Source organism: Lepisma saccharinum, chromosome 2 (genome assembly GCF_977018435.1).
Source record: "Lepisma saccharinum chromosome 2, izLepSacc3.1, whole genome shotgun sequence".
NCBI lineage: Eukaryota > Metazoa > Arthropoda > Insecta > Zygentoma > Lepismatidae > Lepisma > Lepisma saccharinum.
In genome coordinates this window covers 58,444,111-58,466,610 of record NC_139230.1, presented here as the reverse complement: position 1 = coordinate 58,466,610, position 22,500 = coordinate 58,444,111, and the positions used below count along the sequence as shown (strand labels likewise).

General features: G+C 36.4%; 1 protein-coding gene across 2 annotated transcripts in view; it reads left to right on the top strand.

Annotated features, from left to right (window-relative positions):
• Jwa (PRA1 family protein Jwa) overlaps nt 1-22,500 on the top strand; it is a 67,865-nt gene that overhangs the window by 28,841 nt on the left and 16,524 nt on the right. The window contains exons 3-4 of one of the 2 annotated variants that reach the window (XM_083117396.1): nt 11,203-11,319; nt 12,940-13,053. In XM_083117396.1, coding sequence (XP_082973522.1) covers nt 11,203-11,319; nt 12,940-13,004 — 182 coding nt within the window. In that variant the 3' untranslated portion in view covers nt 13,005-13,053. The remainder of the gene's footprint in view (nt 1-11,202; nt 11,320-12,939; nt 13,054-22,500) is intronic. The other variant, XM_083117395.1, reaches the window with a different exon arrangement.

Genomic DNA, 22,500 nt, shown 5'->3' with positions numbered 1-22,500 from the left:
AGAAAAAAGTTGTAAATTTGTTACACAGTGTAATCACCTTAAAAACTGCTTCCACATGCAACATGGAGATAAATTCATACGCTCTTGTATTGTGAAGAATTTTTTTTAGCAGTAGTGCCTGCCCATGCTGACAATATTGAAATAAATGCACAACTGGTGCATAATTGTCACTCTTCCCCTTAAAATATTCGAGATTCTTCCAATAGAGCATCTTAGCATGGGCCTACTAAAGTTTGAAACACCACCTTTGACTCAGTCCAAACTTTTTCATGCAACGACATTGAAAGTTTGAAAACTGTATAATTAGTTTTAACAATCTTAGCCTGTAACAAATTCGCCCTGAATATAGTAGCAGGGTGGCTACTCACTGGGAATTCAGTATGAATTTTTCTCCCTAGACATGAAAAATTGCAGCTTTTATTAATCCAAATCCCATTGAATTTGTACATATTATAAATGACCTGAGTCAAGTTTTTCACAGTTTATATTTTATTTTTATCAAGGAAGGAAAAGAAAAGCTGCCTGGAGAATATTAAGTATTTAAAAAAAATATTAAAAAATACCAAACTATAGCTTAATTACGGTTTGTGAGTATGTACAGTATGCCAAACTACTTTTTTTAAGTCAACTGCTCCCTTCCTCAGATTATCTCCTTGGCTAGCAAAATTGTTTCATAGCCGCATCAAATAAACACTAATCAATTTTGCTAGCCAAGGAGATAACCTGAAGAAGGGAGCAGTTGACTCCCGAAATGTAGTTTGGCACACTGTACATACTCACAAACCATAAGTAAGCTATAGTTTGGTATTTTTAAATATTTTTTTTAAAAATACTTAATCTTTTACTAAGTGAGTAATTCGCACCCGCGCAAGATTTGAGTTTGCCTGGAGAATAACACAGAATTCTATTAATACGTTTACTTTGTTAGTGTCCTTAACAATTTTTCTTGGATTGCTTATATATGTATTTTGAGTCTGAGTATGTAAAATGGCAAATGTGAACTCTGCATGCAATTTTTATTTTTTTAATATATCATATCCCATTTAATTGAATTGGAATTTTTGGATACATTGGAATCACACAGACCATTTATTTTGTTAATATATTTGTGTATGGGTGGTGGGAGGCAGTAATATGTAACACAGAAAAATCTGCTTATACCCTTGAAATTTTGGAAAGTTCGCCTTGAAAACTGGGACTTATTTTATCATAGTCCTAGAATGGTCACCCTGAGTAGGTGTTCCAGTATGCTCTGTCCGCCCCTGCTCAGGTGGGCGAGTTGGTTTGGCTCAAGACAACATCTGCACAGGGCAGGAGTGGGCTGGTATTTCTTCCCATTACGGCATGCTGGTAATGGATCACATTTGCAGACCTAGAATTTTTGTATTTTATTCCATCTTCCATTAAGTTTAGTATCTCCTTCATTACCCAAGACTTCATTTTTACTCTTCCCAATTACTTTCTCTGTGATGTTAATCAGTCTTTTCTTGATTGAGTTCATTTTTATTCAATATCTGTGTCTTCCTCTTTCTTATCTATTTGTTCATTCAATTTTGCTTTATTGCAGAACACTAATGTAACTAACATGCTCTGTGCCCAACCTGAACTTTCTGTTGTGCGCCCCTATTCATTTATTTTTTTCTAAAATATTAATTCATGCCTACATTTATATTAGGTATGTACAAATTTGAAAATGCATACATGTAATTTGAAAGGTTAAGGCAACAGACAATTTGAAAATGCATACATGTAATTTGAATCAATGCAAAAACTGGTATGAAAGGTTAAGGCAACAGACAAAGTGTAACTTATGTATAGGGTCTACCAATTTGAATGTCAGATCTTTAAAATTAGATAGAATGAAAACCACAAGTGATAATGACATCTTTTTTTATTTTGAAGAGCAAACAAGGGCATTATGTTTTGAACAATATGTCCTTCAAATGTCCTCCTCTGCTTTGGTTGGTGGGATGGATTCTGAATATTGAATTTTCCAGCACGTCTGCACACATATTGAGCAGTATAGCCTCAATGGTTTGTTCGATGTTCAGTTTCAGGTCCCAAACTGTGCATGGCTTAGTCTGATAGACCTTAGATTTGACATAATCCCATAGAAAATAATCCTGAGGGGTTAGGTCACATGATCTTGGCGGCCAGTTCACATCACCCTTTCTGGACAGAACTTGTCTGGGGAACTTTTCCTCCAATAATTCCATTGCTTGGCGAGCTGTGGGGCAAGTTGCACCATCCTGTTGGAAAACACATTGTTGATGTCAAGATTTGCCAGTTTAGGCCACAAAAACTGCACCACCATATTCCTGTAGTGCTCCCCACATGATTTCCATGATGGTCCTCCAAAAAATAAGGCCCAATCACGCCATTGGCCCAAAACCCACACCACACAGCCACTTTCTTAGGATGAAGGTGTACGTCCAGAATCACTTGCGGATTTTTATCTGCCAAATCCTACAGTTTTGTTTGTTCTGTCGGTGTATTATGTTGACCATAAATTCCTCTCAATGCACGAAATGTCTGTCGAACTGAACATGAATGTTGATAGTAAATTCGAATAATTTCTATGCGTTCCATGATAACTTGCCACAGACTACTGCACACAGATGTCACAGTTCCATCTCGTCATTCCAGTCAGTGTTGCCATAACACACTTTGCAAGTTCTGACGTTCAAATTGGTAGACCCTTTATTATAATTATATATGAAAGTACACTGTTAATACAAAAATTGTTAAATGCCCATTTAAGCAAGCAAAGCAAAGCAAATTATGGTGGTAGTTTGATCAAGTCCAGTTTTTGAGCCCGATCACTTTCGATGCTTAACAGCGTCAGTTGACTCAATCTCACTCTTGGCATTGTGCTTATTTCTGATCAATTTTAGTTTGGAAAATGACCTCTCAGATGATAAAGACGTCACAGGTAGGGTCAAATACAGCATATAAGCAGTGCATATGTCAGGAATACTACTTGCCTGAATTTTGTTTTCTATGAAGAGGAATTCTGCAACTTTGCTGATATTTGACATGCTTCTTCTTTTGATTTCAGTTGACACTACATTCTGAAAATAAACAATTTCTGTAGCTATATGTGAGATATATTTCTTCCATAATTAGTAGCAGATTCCATTAACTGCCTGTCGGTGTGTTCTGTTAGGGCTGTGGGGGCTTAAAAACTAAAAAGGTGAAGCTTTCTTTTATTTGTTTCATGTTTCGTGCCCTGAAATCTACTGTTTACTTGATTTACTAGAATATCTAAAGCATGGTAGAAAATCTTTACTTTAAAACAATCCAATGGGTCGAGAAAGCCAATACCTTGCCAGTTCGTTGATATATCTTTTTTTTTTTGTACTTTTCTTTTCCGTTTGGTAGAAATTGTAAGTAGGGACGGAGAGTGGTGAAAGTCAGAGTTGCCAGTGCATTTTCTTGCCTGTTGTCTACTCTTCAGGGATGTAAACTATTCAGCTAATGAAGGTTTTCTTCTAATTTGGTAATCTACATTCTACTTTTGTAGTGTTTAACATTTTCTGTTTGCAGTTGTAGGGGTCATAAAAATACAATATGTTTGATTGAAAATATATTTTAACGCTGAAAACTTTTCTGAACTATCGGTCTTTCTTAATTTATCATTCTTACTGCCCCCTTCCCCCTCGCACCACAAAGGTTGCGGGGGTGTTATTTACTCCACTGTTGCAGAACATGTTTCATTCTTCTTAAGCTTCCCCGAGCGATAAAAACATGGGCACATTACAGCTGAATGTCACACAGACCCTATAAGCACCTGAAATTGGACCACTGTTTTTAAAGTAAAATACAGTGGTTGTTACGGATGTTTTGTGCCTTTTTTGTGAACACTTTATATGTTAAAATTCGCCTGCTTCTTCATCCATCACAATTGTCTTCAAAAGCATCCAGCTTTTCATTTGTTTAAAAATTTGCATTATGTTACTGTAACGAACTTGTTAAACTGCAGCTGGCAGAGCTAATGCACATAATCATGCCTCCTATATGAGCTTACGTGGCTCGGGCACCTTCCCTTCCCACAGAACAGACACCTATACATGTTAGAACATAATGAACTAAGGAAGCTACATACCTTGCTGACGTACACAGCAGTCTTGCCCAAGGGTGATGCCTGCCTGTGCTTTCCTCCATGCTTGGGCACCTTTCTTGTGTTGCTAGTAGAAAGGAGGATACGCTGAAAACTGGACATCAAGGAAATTACCATCATTCCTACATACAACATGATTTTCTGTCACGATTTTAACCAGGGTTGCCAGCATTACTACTGAGGTTGTGTGTTAAAATTGCTATTAGTGAACTTTTGTCAATTTCGGAACTTAAAAGATTCCTGAAGTCTGCATTTTCACTGAATATCGAAGTTACTCGAATAAGTTAAAAGTGACCTCACTGGTTTTTCAAAACTGTATTCCGTTTACCAGTGCAAATTGTCAAAAGTACAGTGTTTGAAAACTTATTTTCTGTGCAGCTCTTAAAGTCAACTTTCCGTGTGCCATTCTTATATTAAAGCATGTAACTGCAAGTGCGAGATTATAAGATCTTATAGGGAAATCTCACATTAGCATTTGAACTGTCTTACACTATTTTACTGCCAACGAGTAGAAGAGTATCTGATTGTTCATGGCAATTGCCCTCAACATTTACATACGTGGCCAAGTGTTGATGAAACTGATCGAACTTAATATGGCTTCCACTTTTTTGCCAATTGTTACTATGCCGGTGTGATTATGTTGATGTGTATGTCCGATGAAAGTATAATTGTGTGTGGAATGTCCAAATTTCTCAATCATTTCACAAGACTTATAAAAAAGAAGCATTATACTACAGAGTGATCCATTAAAATGTAGACTGCCGCATCGGTGTTTGTGCTATCAGCAAGTGAGGTGCTTGCAACCATATGTCGGCACTGTAGACTGTCCGTGAATCAAGCATGCAAGTTTCTGTAACTAGTTTAAAGAGTGATTTATTTACTTACCAATTTATGAAAGAAGGTGCTGAAACTGGCCACACATTTTTGACACCTTGCTGAAGTTACCCATTGATTAATGTTCGTAATGTGTGTCTGCATGCAGAATCACACAGCTGAAGAGCATGTGTCACAGTAATTTTATACGGCTTTAACTTTAACAGTTTCACACCTCTTTGTACAGAGCCATAAGAAATGCCAGTTTGTTGTGAAAGACACGGGCCTTGCACTGCTTTTTCAGAGAGCGCTGCCAGTGCACTTTATCATTTCTGGCGTTTTCTTTTAAGTACGAAAATCCATGAACTAGTTTCTTCCCACCATGAGAGCTATTCACTAACAGAGCCATTTCCTAAGTGATGATGAAGTAACTCACATTCAGTATTTATAGTCACTGGAAAGTGAAAGTGAATGCCAGAGGTCAGAGGTGATAGGAAGAAGCACCAAATTGTCCAGGCACCAAAACGTGGATAGCCCGTAAAATGGATGAAGGATAAAAATGTCTGGACAATGCACACATTCAGATATCCGTACACTTTGGGTAATCCAAATATTGGATATCACATATTTGGCTATTTCAGATATTCAGATAATTTGGACATCTGAATATCCGATTTCTGGATTTTGAAATCCAGATAAAAAATTATTCGATATCTGGATAAAATTTTATCCAGATTTGGCCATCCCTACTTTCTATCCCTCTTACAAGACTACAGAACCTCTGCTTTCTTTGCAGTCGACATAGACATATGATTTGATTTTGTTATTTAGCATCGCTTTTCTGCCACTTATGTGTGATGAAATTGATGAAGGACACTCACAAAAAACACCTATGCCTAAACCGGGATTAGAAGCAATGACCCCTGGTGTGCTGGCCTTGCCATCAATATTTTCAATGAATTCCATCAGAAACCCTACTTACGTTAAACTATTTAAACTCAGTCATTTTTTGATTCACTGTTACCATGTTCATTACATTAAACAAGAGTTCCATAACCTTTGAGTCTACTAGTGAGAGCAGTGTAAATGACACACACATATTACCTGAACATGGATGAAACAAGACATACAGAAGGTTGTTTCACGTTGATGGTAACGATTTCGATCACCAGGGAGGAGCAAGTAGGCACAGCACAGAGCAGCCAGAGCCAGTAGGACGAAAGTACTGTGTGTTGACTTTCAAAGACGATGGTTGGTGTGTGAGTGGGTGTTTATATGGAACCAAAAATTCCAGTCTTTTGGGAGGGGTACATCTGTGCCCTTTCCGACGTTGGTTATAGTTATAGCCAGATAATTAAACAGTGCCACATGAAAGCATTCCATGTGTCAAAGAAGGGCATCAATGCAGTGTTGAATCGCCATAAAGCTTGCACCATACCTGTTGCTGGAACCAGTGAAAGTGGGCCTCGGACATATCGGAAGCCCAAGCGTTCCTCCGTTGTTGTGCGGAAAGTGAGATCCTTGGTGCGATGTGAAAACCCTGCAACGCAAAGAGTGATTGCACAGGCAGTGCAATGTTTCCCTGCAACTGTGAATCACATCATAGGCCAAGATTTACAACTTGTGCGGAAGCACAAGGCTCAAGTTCATAAGTTGCGTGCCTCACATGTCCAGGAGAGGAAGACCAACAGTCGGAAGCTCTACGAACGCCATCTGGCAGGGGACCGCTGGAAGTATGTGGTGTCCCTGGATGAAGCATGGGTATATCTGTCGGGATGTGGTAAAAAAAGGGCCAACTACTATCGTCCACGTGATGCAAGAGGTCGATTTGAGTGGGTACGTGAATGTGCTGAAAGTTTTCCACGCGGGTTCATGGTTCTTGGTGGTTACTGCCATAACGACAAACTTCCACTGCGCAGAGTAGAAAAAAGGCTAAAATAAATGCAGCCTATTACCAGACAAATATTTTGGAGCCACTTTACAGACATGATATTCCTTCTCTCTATGGCAGCGACACATCTCGTGTTGTCATCCACCAGGACAAGGCTTCCAGTCATACGGCAAAGTCCACGCAGGCATACATGGATCGGATGGCACGTGAAACTGGCATTCATGCAATCCCCTTTACAGACATCCCTGTGAAATCCCCCGATGCCTCTTCCATGGATTTTTGTGGGTTTCCGTTGTTGAAACGAGCCTTGGGAAGCAGACGGCCCCGCACAATTGAGTCTTTGGAAAGCTTGTCAGGAGGAATATGATCGTTTGGACCAATATGTTCTTCAACGCAGTCTCCTCCAATGGAAACTCCATTGCAGGACCATTGCTGCAAGACAGGAGTATCACGTGGAGCACCAACGCTCGTGACGTCACGGTTTTTCTTAAGGTTAGATACGTTCTAACTTTGTTACCATGGACGTGAAACGACCTTCTGTATTATATTTGCTTTACATTTGATATTCTTGTTGCAAATATAGTGATGGTTTGTTACCAAAACACTTATTACCCATACACAGCCAATGTGCAATAGAAACAACTGCTACATATGTGTTCCATTTTATAGGGCCATTGTATGTACAAATTGCTACTTTCTTTATGGAAAATGTACTGTCGTTGATATTTTACAAGCGCTTTCTTTCTGTAATGTACAAGATTTTTGTACTTTATATATTATGCAACATGGTTCAATTCACATGGGATCTCTCAATGTACTCCCCATGAACATCATTGCCATCTTCCTGGTAACTTCATAATGGAACCATTCTTTGGAGGTACTATGACACCACTCATGGACAGCTGCCTGCAGTTCCTTGTTGTTTGCGAATCTCTCAGTGAGTCCTGCATGTTGTCAAATAAAGCATAATCAGACGGAGCGAGGTCTTGTGAATATGGCAAGTGTGGAACAAAATGCCAACTTTTCTGTCATAGTGTTGCTGGTGTGGGGCCTTGCATTGTCATGTTGGAGCAAAACTCCTTGTGACCACTTTCCCTTTTGCCATTGCTGAATCCTGCATTTCAAATGTGTAAGGGTCTCACAGTACACCTTGCTGTTGACAGTCTTTCCTTGGGGAAGGCAGTCCATTAGCAGTATGCCCAAAGTGCCCCAAAAGACAGCGATGATCTGCTTGCCTGCAAATGGAGGAACACGATATTTTCCATGTTCAATCATTGTGAATAATGGTGTGCATGGTTGCGTGCCTGATGCCTGTCTCATACTCCAATTGATCAAAGGTTATGCGGCTATCAGCCATAATCAAACTCAATGTTCCTTGGAGTTTGCGATGTTGCTGGATGACCACTACTCACATTCTTGTGTGCAGTTTCCATGCCACTGGCAAACCATTTGACCCAGTTGTACAGGAGCGTACTGACCCCATACCACAGTTAAACGTCTGAGAATTTCTGCAGTTTTGATGCCACGTGAACAATGTGCTCTCGCTACACACTGCATACACCTGCCATCTAGCATATGCATGGTGTACTGGTATCAGCCCTATGAGCAGACATGCCCACAGATTGCACAGTATTCGTACATCACTCTTATAAATCATTTCTGTACGTGCCTTGTACATAGCAACTTCTATAACTTTTACATTCCATGTACATTGGCTATGCAGCCCTTCTACATTTCTCCTCTGTAAGAAGACTGCAATACATTAATATAACCGGTGGCGCAACAGCCCGTGAGGGCCAGAGCTGAACTGCTGACTGCCAGACACACTCCCACCTTAGTGGGAGATCATCCAACCAGTTACAGGGTTGCAATACATTAACTTTCCTTTATTTCTTACAGTGGCTTTTCTTTTCAAACCACAAAACACAGCACATGTTTTGCAACCATTTTTTTTCCGGCAATTTCAATTGCCAGTTATTTTTTCTGAAATTTTCACTAGCCTCTAGATTCTACAATCTCTTTGACTTCATTTTATCTGTTTGAACCTCACTAGACTTTTCATCATTTAGTAGGTTTTAATCACTATCTACATTGCACCTGGGTACATTTTACAATCTGATTCCTAATTCTCTGCTTCACTATGATATAGTCGCTTTTGTAACTTACTATGTCTCCAAGCATCATCCTCTTAGGAATTTTGAGCTGTGCATTTGCAGTGACTAACTTGTGTTTGTAACAGAATTCTAATCTCTTTTGTTTCCTATTTTACTTCCCAAGACCCTATTAATGTGTGGAGCCGCAATGGTCTAGTCGGAAGGGCATCTGACTGCCATGCGCGAGACCTTGGTTTGATTCCCAGTGTGGGTGATCTAAGGTCGGAATTTTTCCAGCCTTTCCTTTTCATAAAGTGGCCCAGGGCTCACCCAGCCTCAAATCATTTGGTACCTGGGGGTAACCCTGGGGGATAAAGGCAGCCAGAGCATGGTGCTGATCACATCACCTTCCAAATAGATGAGATAGAGAATGTGTGGGGTCTTACCCTCACCCCCTAAATGTGCCTTTATGGCATGGTGTTTTATGCACAGACCCCAAGATGTACAGTATTAAGACCCTATTCTCCAGGAACTTTTCAATCTTTGCCTTTTCCTCCAAGTAGAATAAGGTTTTCATGCAGCTGATCTCTGTTGCAAATTTATTAGCACAGCATCCTATGATGCCAGGGGTCCTGGGTTCAAATCCCAGCCTGAGTGTGAGTGTTCTTAATGTACGATTTATTATTATTTGGATGGTTCTTGGGTAATTCTAGATTTCATATATTATATATATATATATATATATATATATATATAAATGTATGTATGTATATGTGTGTTTGTTCCACCATAGCTCTCGAACGCCTGGAGCGATTTCTACCAAACTTGGTACACATATCACTTGCAATCTCGAAAGAAATACTGTGGGGGCAAGACAGCCCTGGCACCCCTAGGGGTGGGGGTGGGAAGGGGGTGACATGTAAAAATAATAAAAAACGACTGATATTAGTGTGGAATCCATAGATGAATAGTGACACTCCCAATGCCTTTCAACTCCCAAGTTCATTTTACACTATAGTTAGAATTCATTATATTCCTGTCTAATAGAAGATTGGGATAAATAAATACCTGGGCAATGCTGGGCAATCAGCTAGTATATTGTATATTTTAGAGCCAACAACCACTACTAAAATTGTATTTTATGCCTGTGTTAGGCATTTTGTCTGTCGTCTTAATAAAAAAAACAACTTATTGTTTCCTTCTGTCAGTGCTACTGTTTATTCTTTGCTTTGTTTTACAAAATAAGGAGACAAGACTTCTTTGGTTGTCCTTGTGGAAACACTCAACAACTCTTTAAGACAGTTTCGTGACTACATAAGTCTTAATACACTAGTGATACTATGTAGACACCAGTGAAAGCAAACCACAGGCAGAAGATTCATGTGAATTTTCTTGAAGGAATTCTAAGCATATATAATTTTTCAAATTTTGGAATATCAGTGGCTTTTCGAAAGGAGAGAAAAATTCAAAAACAGCTGCCCGGTTGCCAGCCAAAGGTCCAGCCAAACCCTAATCTTAATTACTATCTTTTGTTAATTTAGATGACTTGTGTGTGGTTACTGCTTAATTTTGGATGTCCATTGGGTAAGGAAGGAAGATGCAGTCATTCTAGACAACAAGGGAGAAAAGTTATTGATCATCATGTACTCTTATGCTAATTGACAACCTATTGTTAGTTTTCGACATCTTGGTGAGAGAAAGAAATTATTCACATACAGTGGTGTGCCCAGGTTTTTTTGTGAGGAGGGTATATGAACACAAGGGGGTTAGGTCTTCTTCTTCTTCTTTAGTAGTCAGCCCTACATTTGTGCCATATTTTTCTACATCTGACATTCTTTGTTCTAGGAATGCCAGACTAAAGGGTGAAGGGGGGTGTATGACTTCCACCAACACACTATTCATATAGTAGGGTTTATGAGGAACTATTGATCAATGTTTATTGTAAAATGTTATTAATTTTTTATTATAACAGTAGTTTCATTTTAATTTTTTTGGAAAACTTGCATTCAAAACCTGGAATTTTATCGGGGTCATGGAGTAGTCACCCTGTATTAAAAGTGGCTATTCTTGTGTGTGGACACAGTGTACCAAGTATAATCTAAAGTGAGTATAATTTATTATAACACACATGTGAATGGCACATTGGCACAATGATGTTTAATTTTCTCAAAAAGGTGATTTGGACATCATAGTAAAACTGGCAAAATCAAATATAAAATTTCTGGTACTTCTTTGTGTCCTTACATATTACAACTGATTTTATGCATATTTTTTTTTCATTTCAGTTATATTCATTCATGCATCAATGAGGTTACGCAACATGAAAAATAAAATCGTGAACAAGATAGAAATGATTGGATTGAAAAAGAAGACACCAATGGGCATATTTCTTGAAGCTTTGGGTATGGAACAAGAAGCTTTTTCTTAAGCAAACATTTTGAATTTTTTAAAATTCTTAACTTTCAAAGCACAGTTCATGGAGCTGTGTTCACAGTGTGTACTCCTATATAATTTGATGTCTTCATTCTGAAAAGTAGGGCTATGGAAGGAGAACACATACTACTAAGTGCCACATTTGCTGTTTCTATTATTTACTCAGCATTTTCAACTAGGCTGTTTCTTACTCTTTTTCTATCTTTTAAATATGTATTTTTATGTCTGACAAGCAACTTTTATTGCTTGTATTCGTAAAAGATATACAAATCCCAAACAGATTTCTGTGGAATTCAGTGCTAATATTCATATTTATTGCAGATCTTTAAATAAATGGTTCTAAAAAAATATTAAAACAACGTTAATGAAAATATCTATTATGTTTGAAATATGATAATTTATTATCTGTCAAGATCTGTAAAAGAAGAAGAAACTTAAGTACGAGGTTATCAAAATGAATCTCTGCAGCCTCCATACATGTGTAGATAACATTTAACAACATTCTCCAATTGCATTTCTGAATAACTGACTTACATTTTGAACTTTATTTTTTCAATTTCATTTTTATATACTCCCATTATAATTAATTTCTTGCAGTTAGATAGTTACATAGCACAATTGTTACTTCATGTCAAGAATTCATAAAATGAACTCAATATTCATGTGTGTATATACTTGTCTTTTAAGACATGAAGGGTTACGTATTATCTTTTTGAAGTACATAATGTAACCAAACTAAGCAATTGTAATTTGTAGATTATTACTTTCAGAAACCTTATAATGTGTGCAAATAACATGTAAATCAACCAGTAGAGTTTGTGTGGCATGTTTATAACTATAGATTTAAATGTTTAAATTTAGCAAGGAACACCTTTAATTTTTGTCTAGTATATGACATTGCACATTTATCTAATCTATATTATCACACATTGGTGCAAAGACAAAAAATATATGTAATTTCTTTGTTGTTGGTTGTAGTATGAAATGCACTTTCTCTTTACACCAACATGGCAGTGAATTGTATTTCAAAGACTGAAAGGAAATGCAGGTTATTGCATATGCATGCATATATGCATATTTATTTTTCAGTCTGTGCTGCAATGTGTGACACTAGAATATGTTGTAATATGTTTATAATGCATTATTTTCATTTCAGTGTAATTCGTAACTTTTATTAATTGATGTTAAGATAATAAGAAACAAATTTAAAATTCTAGTAATTGGCTTCCCTTGGTATTGATTCTGTGTTGGAGACTTTATTACTACAAGTTTGTTTGTAAGTGCACATATTTTTTTGTACGAATCTGCACCTGAAAATTTGTTTCCTCTTAAATATTACATTACCATTTTTGTTTGTTTTATTTGATTTAATAAAAACAAACTATTGACAGTTTACTTATAATTGCAATTCCTTTTGATTCATTAGTAGTGGTTCTGCGAAGATTGTTTACAAATAATTTGAATAATATATTTCTCAGCTCACTACTCCTTTTCTAACCAAACACTTTGATTATGAGTACGATTATAATCTCAAGCCATATTTGAAAATGTAACAATATGGATGATTAGACAAAGCTTTTTATTTCCAGTAAGAATTTATGTGCATTTAATGGATTGTCAAGGAGGCTTCCAAAACCAAAGTTTGTCAAAATGATAACACTGACTTTATATCAGTTACAGGCCAGCATATCATTGCAATTCATGTAAGTTGTTCTTCGTTAATTTGGGTTATCATCAGGAATATTGCCAATGTCTTTGGGAATATTGACTAATAAGTAAATCCTGTGAAATTTGTTCTGCATCTGGACATATCAACTTAGTTATGCAACAAATAATGTATAGTGTGCAGGAAGTTTTTCAAATTTTCTGTTGACAGAAACAATAATTGACATTTCCTTAAATCATATTGTTTATAAATTACAGTAAACGATAAGCATGTTAAATAAAAAACCTGAATGTACTTGATGTAATGAGTTTAAACTATTGATATTTACTGTACAAAAATAGCATAAAGACTTGATGAAAATTCCAGCTGTATTTTGAATTCAGTTTCCTGTGCACATTATCATATACATACATTTCAGTGTTTGTGGTGGCTTGTTGCCACCTTTACATATTGTAGTTTATTGAATGTGTGCATTCCTCCTATTTTGCACTAATAAATTATAATCGAATTAGTAATTTACTGATAAGAGAACAGCTTTAAATTCTTTTTTCCCAGCTATTTAGATAAACTAGCATGGCTCACTTTTTATGTATTGCTTCATATAATTTTCCTGCAAATCCCATGTTGAAGATTAGATAGATCAGTGTATGTGGAGTTATGCTGATGTGAAGAACTACTACAAATGTGTTCCTGAAATAAGAACATTTTTTGGACTGTCGGGGAAAAAAGTAAATTGCTCCTCTGAGTTCTTCTCATGGTAGATTTCTAGAACTTATTTTTATACAGAAACATAATGATGTTTTGTTAGAATTTGCTGAACTAAGTGCCATTAATAGATTTAGATAATTACTTAGTGCTTGCTTATGGAGAAACACAATATACAGATTTAATTAGCATATCTCTTGTTGAGATTTTGCATAATGTGCTTAACGGAAGTTAGCGCAAGAGGAAAAAAGAGGTAATTAACATGTAATAAGCAAATAATTATACATGCATATTATAGAAAATAATTGTGTACACACTATTGTACAGAATGCATTTCCCTAATAAAACACAAGACTTTATACTAAGTTCACCTCTGCTGGGTGTGGAAAATGTGTCATTCTAAAATATATAATTTCAAGTTTCAACTTTCTCAGCACAATAAAATTTATGCAAGTTTTCTGGTGCTTGTGCACTTCTGCAAGGCATGGCATCATAGGGTTACTATAGTGGAACCACAGGCTCTTTTGCCTGTGCAAACTCGTGACTCCTGTGCATTGTACTCAAATGAGGAGGGGAGGGGCAGAGTGGAGCATGCTTCCTTACGGCCTGAGTTGAACTGACGGAGGGAAAGGTGCACGGAGACTTTTGGCCAAAGGTTCTTTTTTGTGGTCTCTCTATAACAGTGACCTGACTATGGCAAGAAAACAAAAAGCATTTTCGCATTTAAGTTTATGAATTTCAGTTTAGAAAGGGCATGCATTAAATTGATTTTGTTGTCATTTTACTCACTATATGGATATATAATGTGCATTGCTCCTTGCTTTTTTTTTTTGGGCCTCCCCCATGGCGCAGTGGTAGTGTCATTGCCTTGTAATCAAGGGGTCCCGGGTTCGATACCCGGTGGAGGCACAAGTGGTTCGGATCCCACTTTAAACTGTAGGTCCAGTCCCGATTAGCCTTACTGTGCATAAAGTGGACTTAAAACACCAACTCGACGGCTCCTTGCTTTTTGAATTTGTCTAAGATGCTAGTTCATTGTATTTTCTATCTTCATGTTCTTCTGGCAACATACTCACAACAGGGACATAGCTAGGTCAATCAGTTTGGGGGGGGGGGGATATAATATTAAAGAAAATTAAGTTTTTACTATCTGTAGCAGAATTAAATGTGCTGTTTTTTGAACCTCTGCTGAGATGAATGACAACATATGAAAGTAGCATTCATTGGATCAAACTGGATTTGATCTCAAGTTTACATTAACATTTACATTAAGGGGTTAAGTGAAAAATCATGTTCTAATGTTTAAGATAATTGTGTGCATTTCTCACCTAGACCCTCTTAGACACTTGAAGCACAGTATTATAGGTCATTATGTTTTGAATACAAGGGAAATTACACTCTTTAACCCCGCAGTAATTTTTTTACCTTTTGGTACTTGTCATATGATTTGCTTTCATATGTGCTCAATTACTAATCTAGCCTTTACAACTGCTGTTGTATTTTTAATATGGTATTTGTAGTATTTAAACATGTCCCTATTCTGTTTTATACTTCTTTATTTTGTTCATTAACTGCTGTTTTGCCTGGCATGTCCCCTGTTACGTAAGTCAAACACAAGTTACGCAAGACCATGCAATTTTCTTGGTGGATATTGTGTGCCATGAAGCCAGATTAATCAGAATACAGATGGGGAGAAAAGCCAGCATGTATGTGTTTGAAATTTTCATTTTAACGTGGAGTGGCTCTTCTAATAGTTGAGTATTGAATACCTCAAGATGAAATTAAATAATAGTTGTTATTGATGGTGTTTCAGAGAGGCTAATTTTAAATGTAGCATGATTGTTGAAGGTAAAGTACAGGATAAAATCAAGAGAAACGAGATTCCACAAAATGGACTGGAGACATTTTTGTGAGCTAAGAAAGCTATAATTGAAATATTCATCATTAAGTGAATATTTTAATGCACTGAAAACATTTTGATTTTGAATCATAATAGTACCATATCCATTACTGGTAGAAGTGGAGAAAAATATTTTAGTCAGTTTGACCAAATGCGATTTTGAGTGAATATGGTAAGTGGGTACTTTTTGAAAGATGAGTGCAAAGGAATGATATTTCAGAACAAGTCTTTGTACCTTTCAGGATAGACTGTTGTGAGACAGAAATTCCAAAATTAATTTGTTATGAAAGTGTTTTCATTATTATTACATGATAGATATATTTTAACTGCTGAAATTAGTATATTAAAGTAATTTACATATATTTTTGACTGAAAAGATGTGATGTGTCCACCTTGTACCTATGTATATATACAAATACTTGTGACTGCACATTCATACTTACACACAAACACTAACACCCATGTAGTTTATCCTTGCATCAGAAAATTAAAAATCAATGTAAAACAAACTTTCATAGTATAATTTATGTACATACAATTATTTTTTCTGCTACCATGTGAGAATTATTTTGTATTGATGTAGGAGGAACATGCACAAATTAAATATTACATTTTGTGTATTTCCGTTTAGAAATGATTATTCAAACATTGTATCTAAGGAATTCTATCATTTTCTTTGCATTTATTTTTCTAAGAGAATTATATTTTAAATGGGCATCCTGACTTTCTGGGGAATTATTTAATTTGTTCCAACTACTTTTTTTCTCAACAGCTTGAATAACTTGAAATAAAACTACTTTACAGTAACCTTTTTCACAATGTTATTGTTCTACAGTATCCTTTTTAACAATGTTATTGTTCAGTCTAAATGGCAGACATTACCAATTGTGTGAATAAAACTTTAATAACCATTTTGACAAGTACATTGAATATCTGACTGACAGTCTTGACATTGAATGATCTAGCTTCAAGGGAGAATTCATATCAAAGCCACTTGTTACTTGATGATTTCACCAATCGAATGCAGGCTTGTGTGGCCTGTCATGCTATTACATTGTTTGAACGTTGCTGCTGATTTGCTCGTTCCCAAGAAAACAGTGTTGCTTCAGTGTGAATTCTCCCTTAGTCCTGCCCAGGGCATGGAACATTCCTTTGTTCTCGTCATCACAATTAACCTAATATGACAGAAAAGCAACATTACTGAACCAGTTACTAAAGGAAACTCATATCTTGAACCTTGACTTATGAGTTGTTTATAGGGTTGTATGTGTGTGAATCATTAGAATAGCAATGCATTCATTACATAAAATAAAGTAGTGTAACCTTTGTCATTTCTAGTATTGTGCATAAGCAAATAGCATGACTGCAATCACCTCCAGGTTCAGTGAGATTATCTTGCATATTTCTGAGGGTACTCAAAAGTGTAACATGCATGATATCACATACTTAACTTACCTTGATGGCAGAAATTTTATATGCAGTCATAAGAAGAATTTGAAGGCAGCTGGACACAAATGCAATGTGATCAATTTTTATATTATGAACAAAATGCAGTGTTGCTCAATTTTCAAGAGTGAGCCATGTTAATTATGGATTTTGTTTTCCAATTTCAATTGACATCTTATTTGGTTCTAGCATCTTTGTAGAGTTGTTTGGCTCATAGTTCTTTTTTTTATTATTATACTGCATTATGCTCAAAAGTAAATCATAGCATGCATTACCTTTGGTACTGATCTATATAAAATTGGAAACTCATACTTGCAATCCTAAATTTGAAAATTAACTTTCTAGCAAAATTGAAACATTAGAAAAGTGTAGTCTTTACTAGATTTTTTTTAGATATAAATATGGAAGGAAATATATTCACATTCCTTGGGCAATGCTTCAAATCTTAACCCTAACAAAAACTGTAAAGGGGGTTGAGTTGATAGTTGTTTACATCTAAAGGATACATGATAATATGAGTTTTGTCTTGTGTATTACATTTTTACTGTTAAAATGTACTCCATTTTTTCATGACTACTATTTTCAGTTCAATGATACCCTAGTCAGCTTGATGTTTTGTTTCTGCTGTTTGTGTGTGTGTATATATAAAGGAATTAATATTTATTCATTGTGTTAGCCATGCAAGGCCCTTGAAATATTTTTATTTCTGTTGTTTGTAATCTATATACTAGTGTTTGGAACATATACTTTTAACAAACAGTAAGTATTGGTATATTCTATACATACACAAATGTTGTGCAGTGTAACATGTAAAGGATTTAACAATTATATACATATAGATATTGTAGAAGACTGTATTTGTTCAACATAATATTTCATACATGTAAACATGTAATAAAATGTTGTGTTGCAGAAACACTGCTTTTATTTTTCTATCAATTTGAATGAAAATCAAATATAGTGCATATACCTGATGTTTTAATGTTAGGAAGCGGGGCAAAATTAATTTAGTTTGTTATGAAGCTTGACAAGAAAAAGTTAGGAACATTTTTTTGAACCAATACTTTTAATATTTTCTGTATACATGAAAGAATGTGTGTGTGTGTGTGGGGGGGGGGGGGGCTGGGTGTTTTTTTTTTGTGTTATCTGTACCATTGGCTGATGTCTCACTCAGGTATCCTGCTTATCCTCTTTTTTTTTCATGTATATTCCACAAGGTTATGCTTACATACAATGGGAAAGAAAATTGATTTTTTAAATTTTGGCCAAGAAAATGAAAGTGCAGCAAGTAGTGAAATCTCCATGTAGGTCCACACACACACAGTGCTTGTTAGCATTACTGCTAAAACATGCTGAACTAAAGACAATGTGTATAATTTCAGAACAGTTGACATGATGAGGGGTGTTAATGTGAAAATGGAAATCAGTCTCTAAGATGATGAACTATGATGACTCACAAAGATTTCCTTCATACTTTATTTGTTTATCCTACATTAGTGTAGAATATTGACATATCACGGCTAGGGTATTCCATCACAAGTACTAACGTCTCACCATCCTGAATACCCTAGCCCACAGGGCAGTAACAATTTCTGACCAGGAAAATGTACAATCTGAATTCACACACCTTAGAACCACACTACAACAGAATGGATACATCAGAGGTATCAACAGGTCACATACCAAGGCAGTTGCATCCCAGCAAAGACCACCCCATGGAAAGTGAAGGGCCAATTCATCACAACATGGTACAGTCGAAGTTCGGAACATGCCAGTTGCAAGTACGGATCCTTCAGTGTCCAACGCAGTAGAGGAGCACCTCATTACAACTGTTTTACCATTTATTGAACACACCTCCAGGAAATTAAGCAGAATTTTCACCAGACACGAGGTAAAGACAATACACAGACCACCACCCAAGACCAAGGCCCTTCTCCGCTCAGTGAAAGATTACTTGGAACGTTCTCCAGGTGTATACCACATACCCTGTATCTATGCAGGACACCATACATAGGACAAACAGGACACCCCATTGAACATCAATGCAACATCAGACTATTTCAAGCAGAAAAGTCAGGACTGGCAGAACACAGCATCACCAAGGGCCACAGAATTTTATTTTCAGACACTAAAATCATAGCCAAATGTATAGGTTACTTACTGGGACAGGAGAGTGAAGGAAGCCATAGCCATTGCCCGAGAAAGCACAAACCTCGACAGAGACGTGGGACTCCAGCTTAGCCTCACCTGGAACCCACTTCTCCAGAAAAGCATGACAGCAGCCAATAGAACACTGAAATCCAGAGAGAACTAATCACAAGACAGGGACTAAGCTCCACCTCCTAATCCACACTTATTTAACCTCTCCCTTGGTCTCAATTGAACATTCCATGAAGATGAGAGCAATGTATGCACTTGAAAAGCTGGATGCTAACACCAATTTAACCTGGCTGGATACCCTAGAACACTTGTTCGAAATGAATAGTAATTGTTCAGGAGCTCTACATATACAATTATAGACTTATATTTCTGCTGCTTTGGCCCATGTAACTCCTGAACATTTTCAATTGAAAAATAAGGGCATAATAGTAAAAATACTGTTTCAGATATCATGAACTCTAAATCATAAGTTTGAAAATTCTCTCTGTATTTAGATGATCACTCAAATATTCCATGAAAAATGAGTGATTGTAGAAATTTTGGCCCTTACTAAATACTTTGATCAATACAGCTATCTGCTGTGACACACTTGTCACATGCTATCATAACATGTTATAACTAGAGGCATGCATATTTCGTTTTTGACAAAAACACGAAATGTGAAATAACACATTCTAATGTTAATTTTTCATGTTTCTGAAAGGTGTGAGGTGCATTTTCCTACTCTGTTTTGTCATGAAATGAACTGCAAAATGCGAAATGGACTCTTAAACACAAAATTTACCGTTTATATACTGACGCAACACTTTCTGAAGTATCCTGTGAGTTATGCAATTCATGGAAAATTGATTAATTCTGCTGTAAATATGGACTCCTTTATACATGAGTAAGCTTAATATTCTGGTAATGATTTAATGTGCTATTAGAAGGGTTATGTTTATTTTGTGTAATAGTGCAGTTTTGAAACCAAATTTGGGATTATATTCACATTTTTAAAAATCAAAATGTCATTTTATATGGTGCTTTTTCACCACTATAACAGTGAAATTTCATTTTATTTACTGCTTTTGAACCAGAAATTGACTCTTGTTTTTGTTTTTTTATTTACCAAAAATATGTGCCTCTAGTTATGACTAAAGTTCGTATCCCAAAATATACTGTTATCTGCTACTGCCAATTTAACATCCAAAAATGGCCCGACCCTGTGGCCGAGTGGTTAGCACATCGTGCTGCGACGCCAAGGGTCCCGGGTTCGAATCCCGGTCGGGTTTGGTTGTTTGTGAATGTCCATTCATCAATTTCATCATTTCATCACTCATCCCCATCTTCGCAAATTAGCCAAGAGGCACAAAACGCAAAGCAAAATAAACCAAATCAATCAATCAATCAATCAAAACATCCAAAAATGAACATATATCACATTCCATGTCAGTTAATTAATATTTAAATTTGGAATGTTTAATATCAAATGCACTGTTTTGTTCCCCTCCTCTTCTCCAACATAAAGATACATTGCAATGACAGTGCTACTTAGTTTTACCAACACAGAATCTAATTTCGCAGTCATCACCTTTCCTTTGGTCCTGAAAGTGAAGAATGCCTAATTGGCTTATGATTTTGTGAGGAACGATGAGCCTCCTTAACATTGTAATCTTACAGTGAAAGTAGTTCTTGTTAGCATTAAGTAGAAATTGGATATTGATGGTTTATATCCATGCAAAAATGTTTTTGATAAGAACAAGCACATGCAAAACAGGGATGAATGACAATGGAAAACAAAATTTTTGGATTATATCAAATGTTATAATATAAGTTTTTTGTAGCCACTACATGACTTTTTACTTTTCATTATAGACTTGATTTGCCTTATCAAAATTGTCTCAGTGGCTGAGCATGTAGAGCAGTTAACTTTCAATCTCTCTCCACCAAAGATCAGTGTCCTGGTCTGGGAATGGATGTGTCTTTCTATTTCCTCAATCAATTTTATATAGTCATCATTCTTCCTCATTTTTGCAATTAGCTGAAAGTGTCAGCAGAATTCTCCCTTAGCAATTTTCTTCTCGATTTTAGCCATTACTCCTTTGTTTCATGCTGTCTTACATTGTGCACTATTTACATTTACTGATTTTTTGTCATTTAACAAAATGATGTCAAACTGCAACATATTCAGTATGCAATTCTAATCATATGTATTCAACGTTTTTCATTATTTTCAATTTCTGGAATCTATTCCTTGCTTACTTCCCACAAAGTAACTTCTGTTTACTTGAATGCACAAGACATATTCATTGATGGTAAGTAATTGTAAGGGTATTTATATTTTACTTTCTTCTGATAGAAAATTCGCTAATGCTTTGAGCTATCCAATAATAAGAATTAATCTAAATCTATGCTGCCTTGGTGACAGCACATTGAGTGTCAACTTGTGATCTCACTTCCAAATGTTCCAGATTAAAGTCCTAGCAGAACATAGTTCATCCATTGTTTTTGTTTGTTATTGTATTTCATCTAACCATTATTTTATCACCATAATTGCAATTAACCAGAAGAGGTAGAACAGCAGTAGAACAGCAGTATTAGTCACTGCATTATTACTTTCTTTTTATTGGTTTATATAATTTTGCCCTATCTTGTTGGAAGAAGTTCTACATGCAGATATAAATGCCATGATCTCTGCACTGCTCTAAGTATGTTCCCCCTTTAAGAAAGCTGTAATCTGTATACAATATCTGATTGGAGATTTGGATGTTATTCACAGATAGTTGAACCATTTTGTATGTGAAATATGAGGGGTAGTCATAAAGTTTTAATTATCACCTCGAAAAAATCAAGCTGCAACCATGAAACTTGGTGATGGTGTTAGTCTTTCTCTATATATTCACCCTTTAATGCGACACATTTTTCCCAATGATGGATGACTTTGCGGAGACCTTGGTTGTAGAAGTCTGCATTTTGGCTGTTCAGGAAACGTTCCACCTCGAAAATCACCTCGTCGTCATTCTGGAAATGCCTGCCACACAATGGTTTCTTCATCCGAGGAAAGAGGAAGAAGTCATTGGGTGCCTTGTCAGGTGAATACGGGTGGGGGGGGGGGGGGTGAAGCAAAATTTGATAGCCCAAAGAAGGAGCATATGTGACTGTGTCCTGTGCAGAATGAGCTGGGGCGTTGTTGTGGAGCAAAAAGGCCCCCTTTGGACAGCTTCCCGCTATGCTTAGTCTTGACAGCCTCCCGTAACCTCGTCAGGAGATTTCGGTAGTATGCTCCTGTGATGG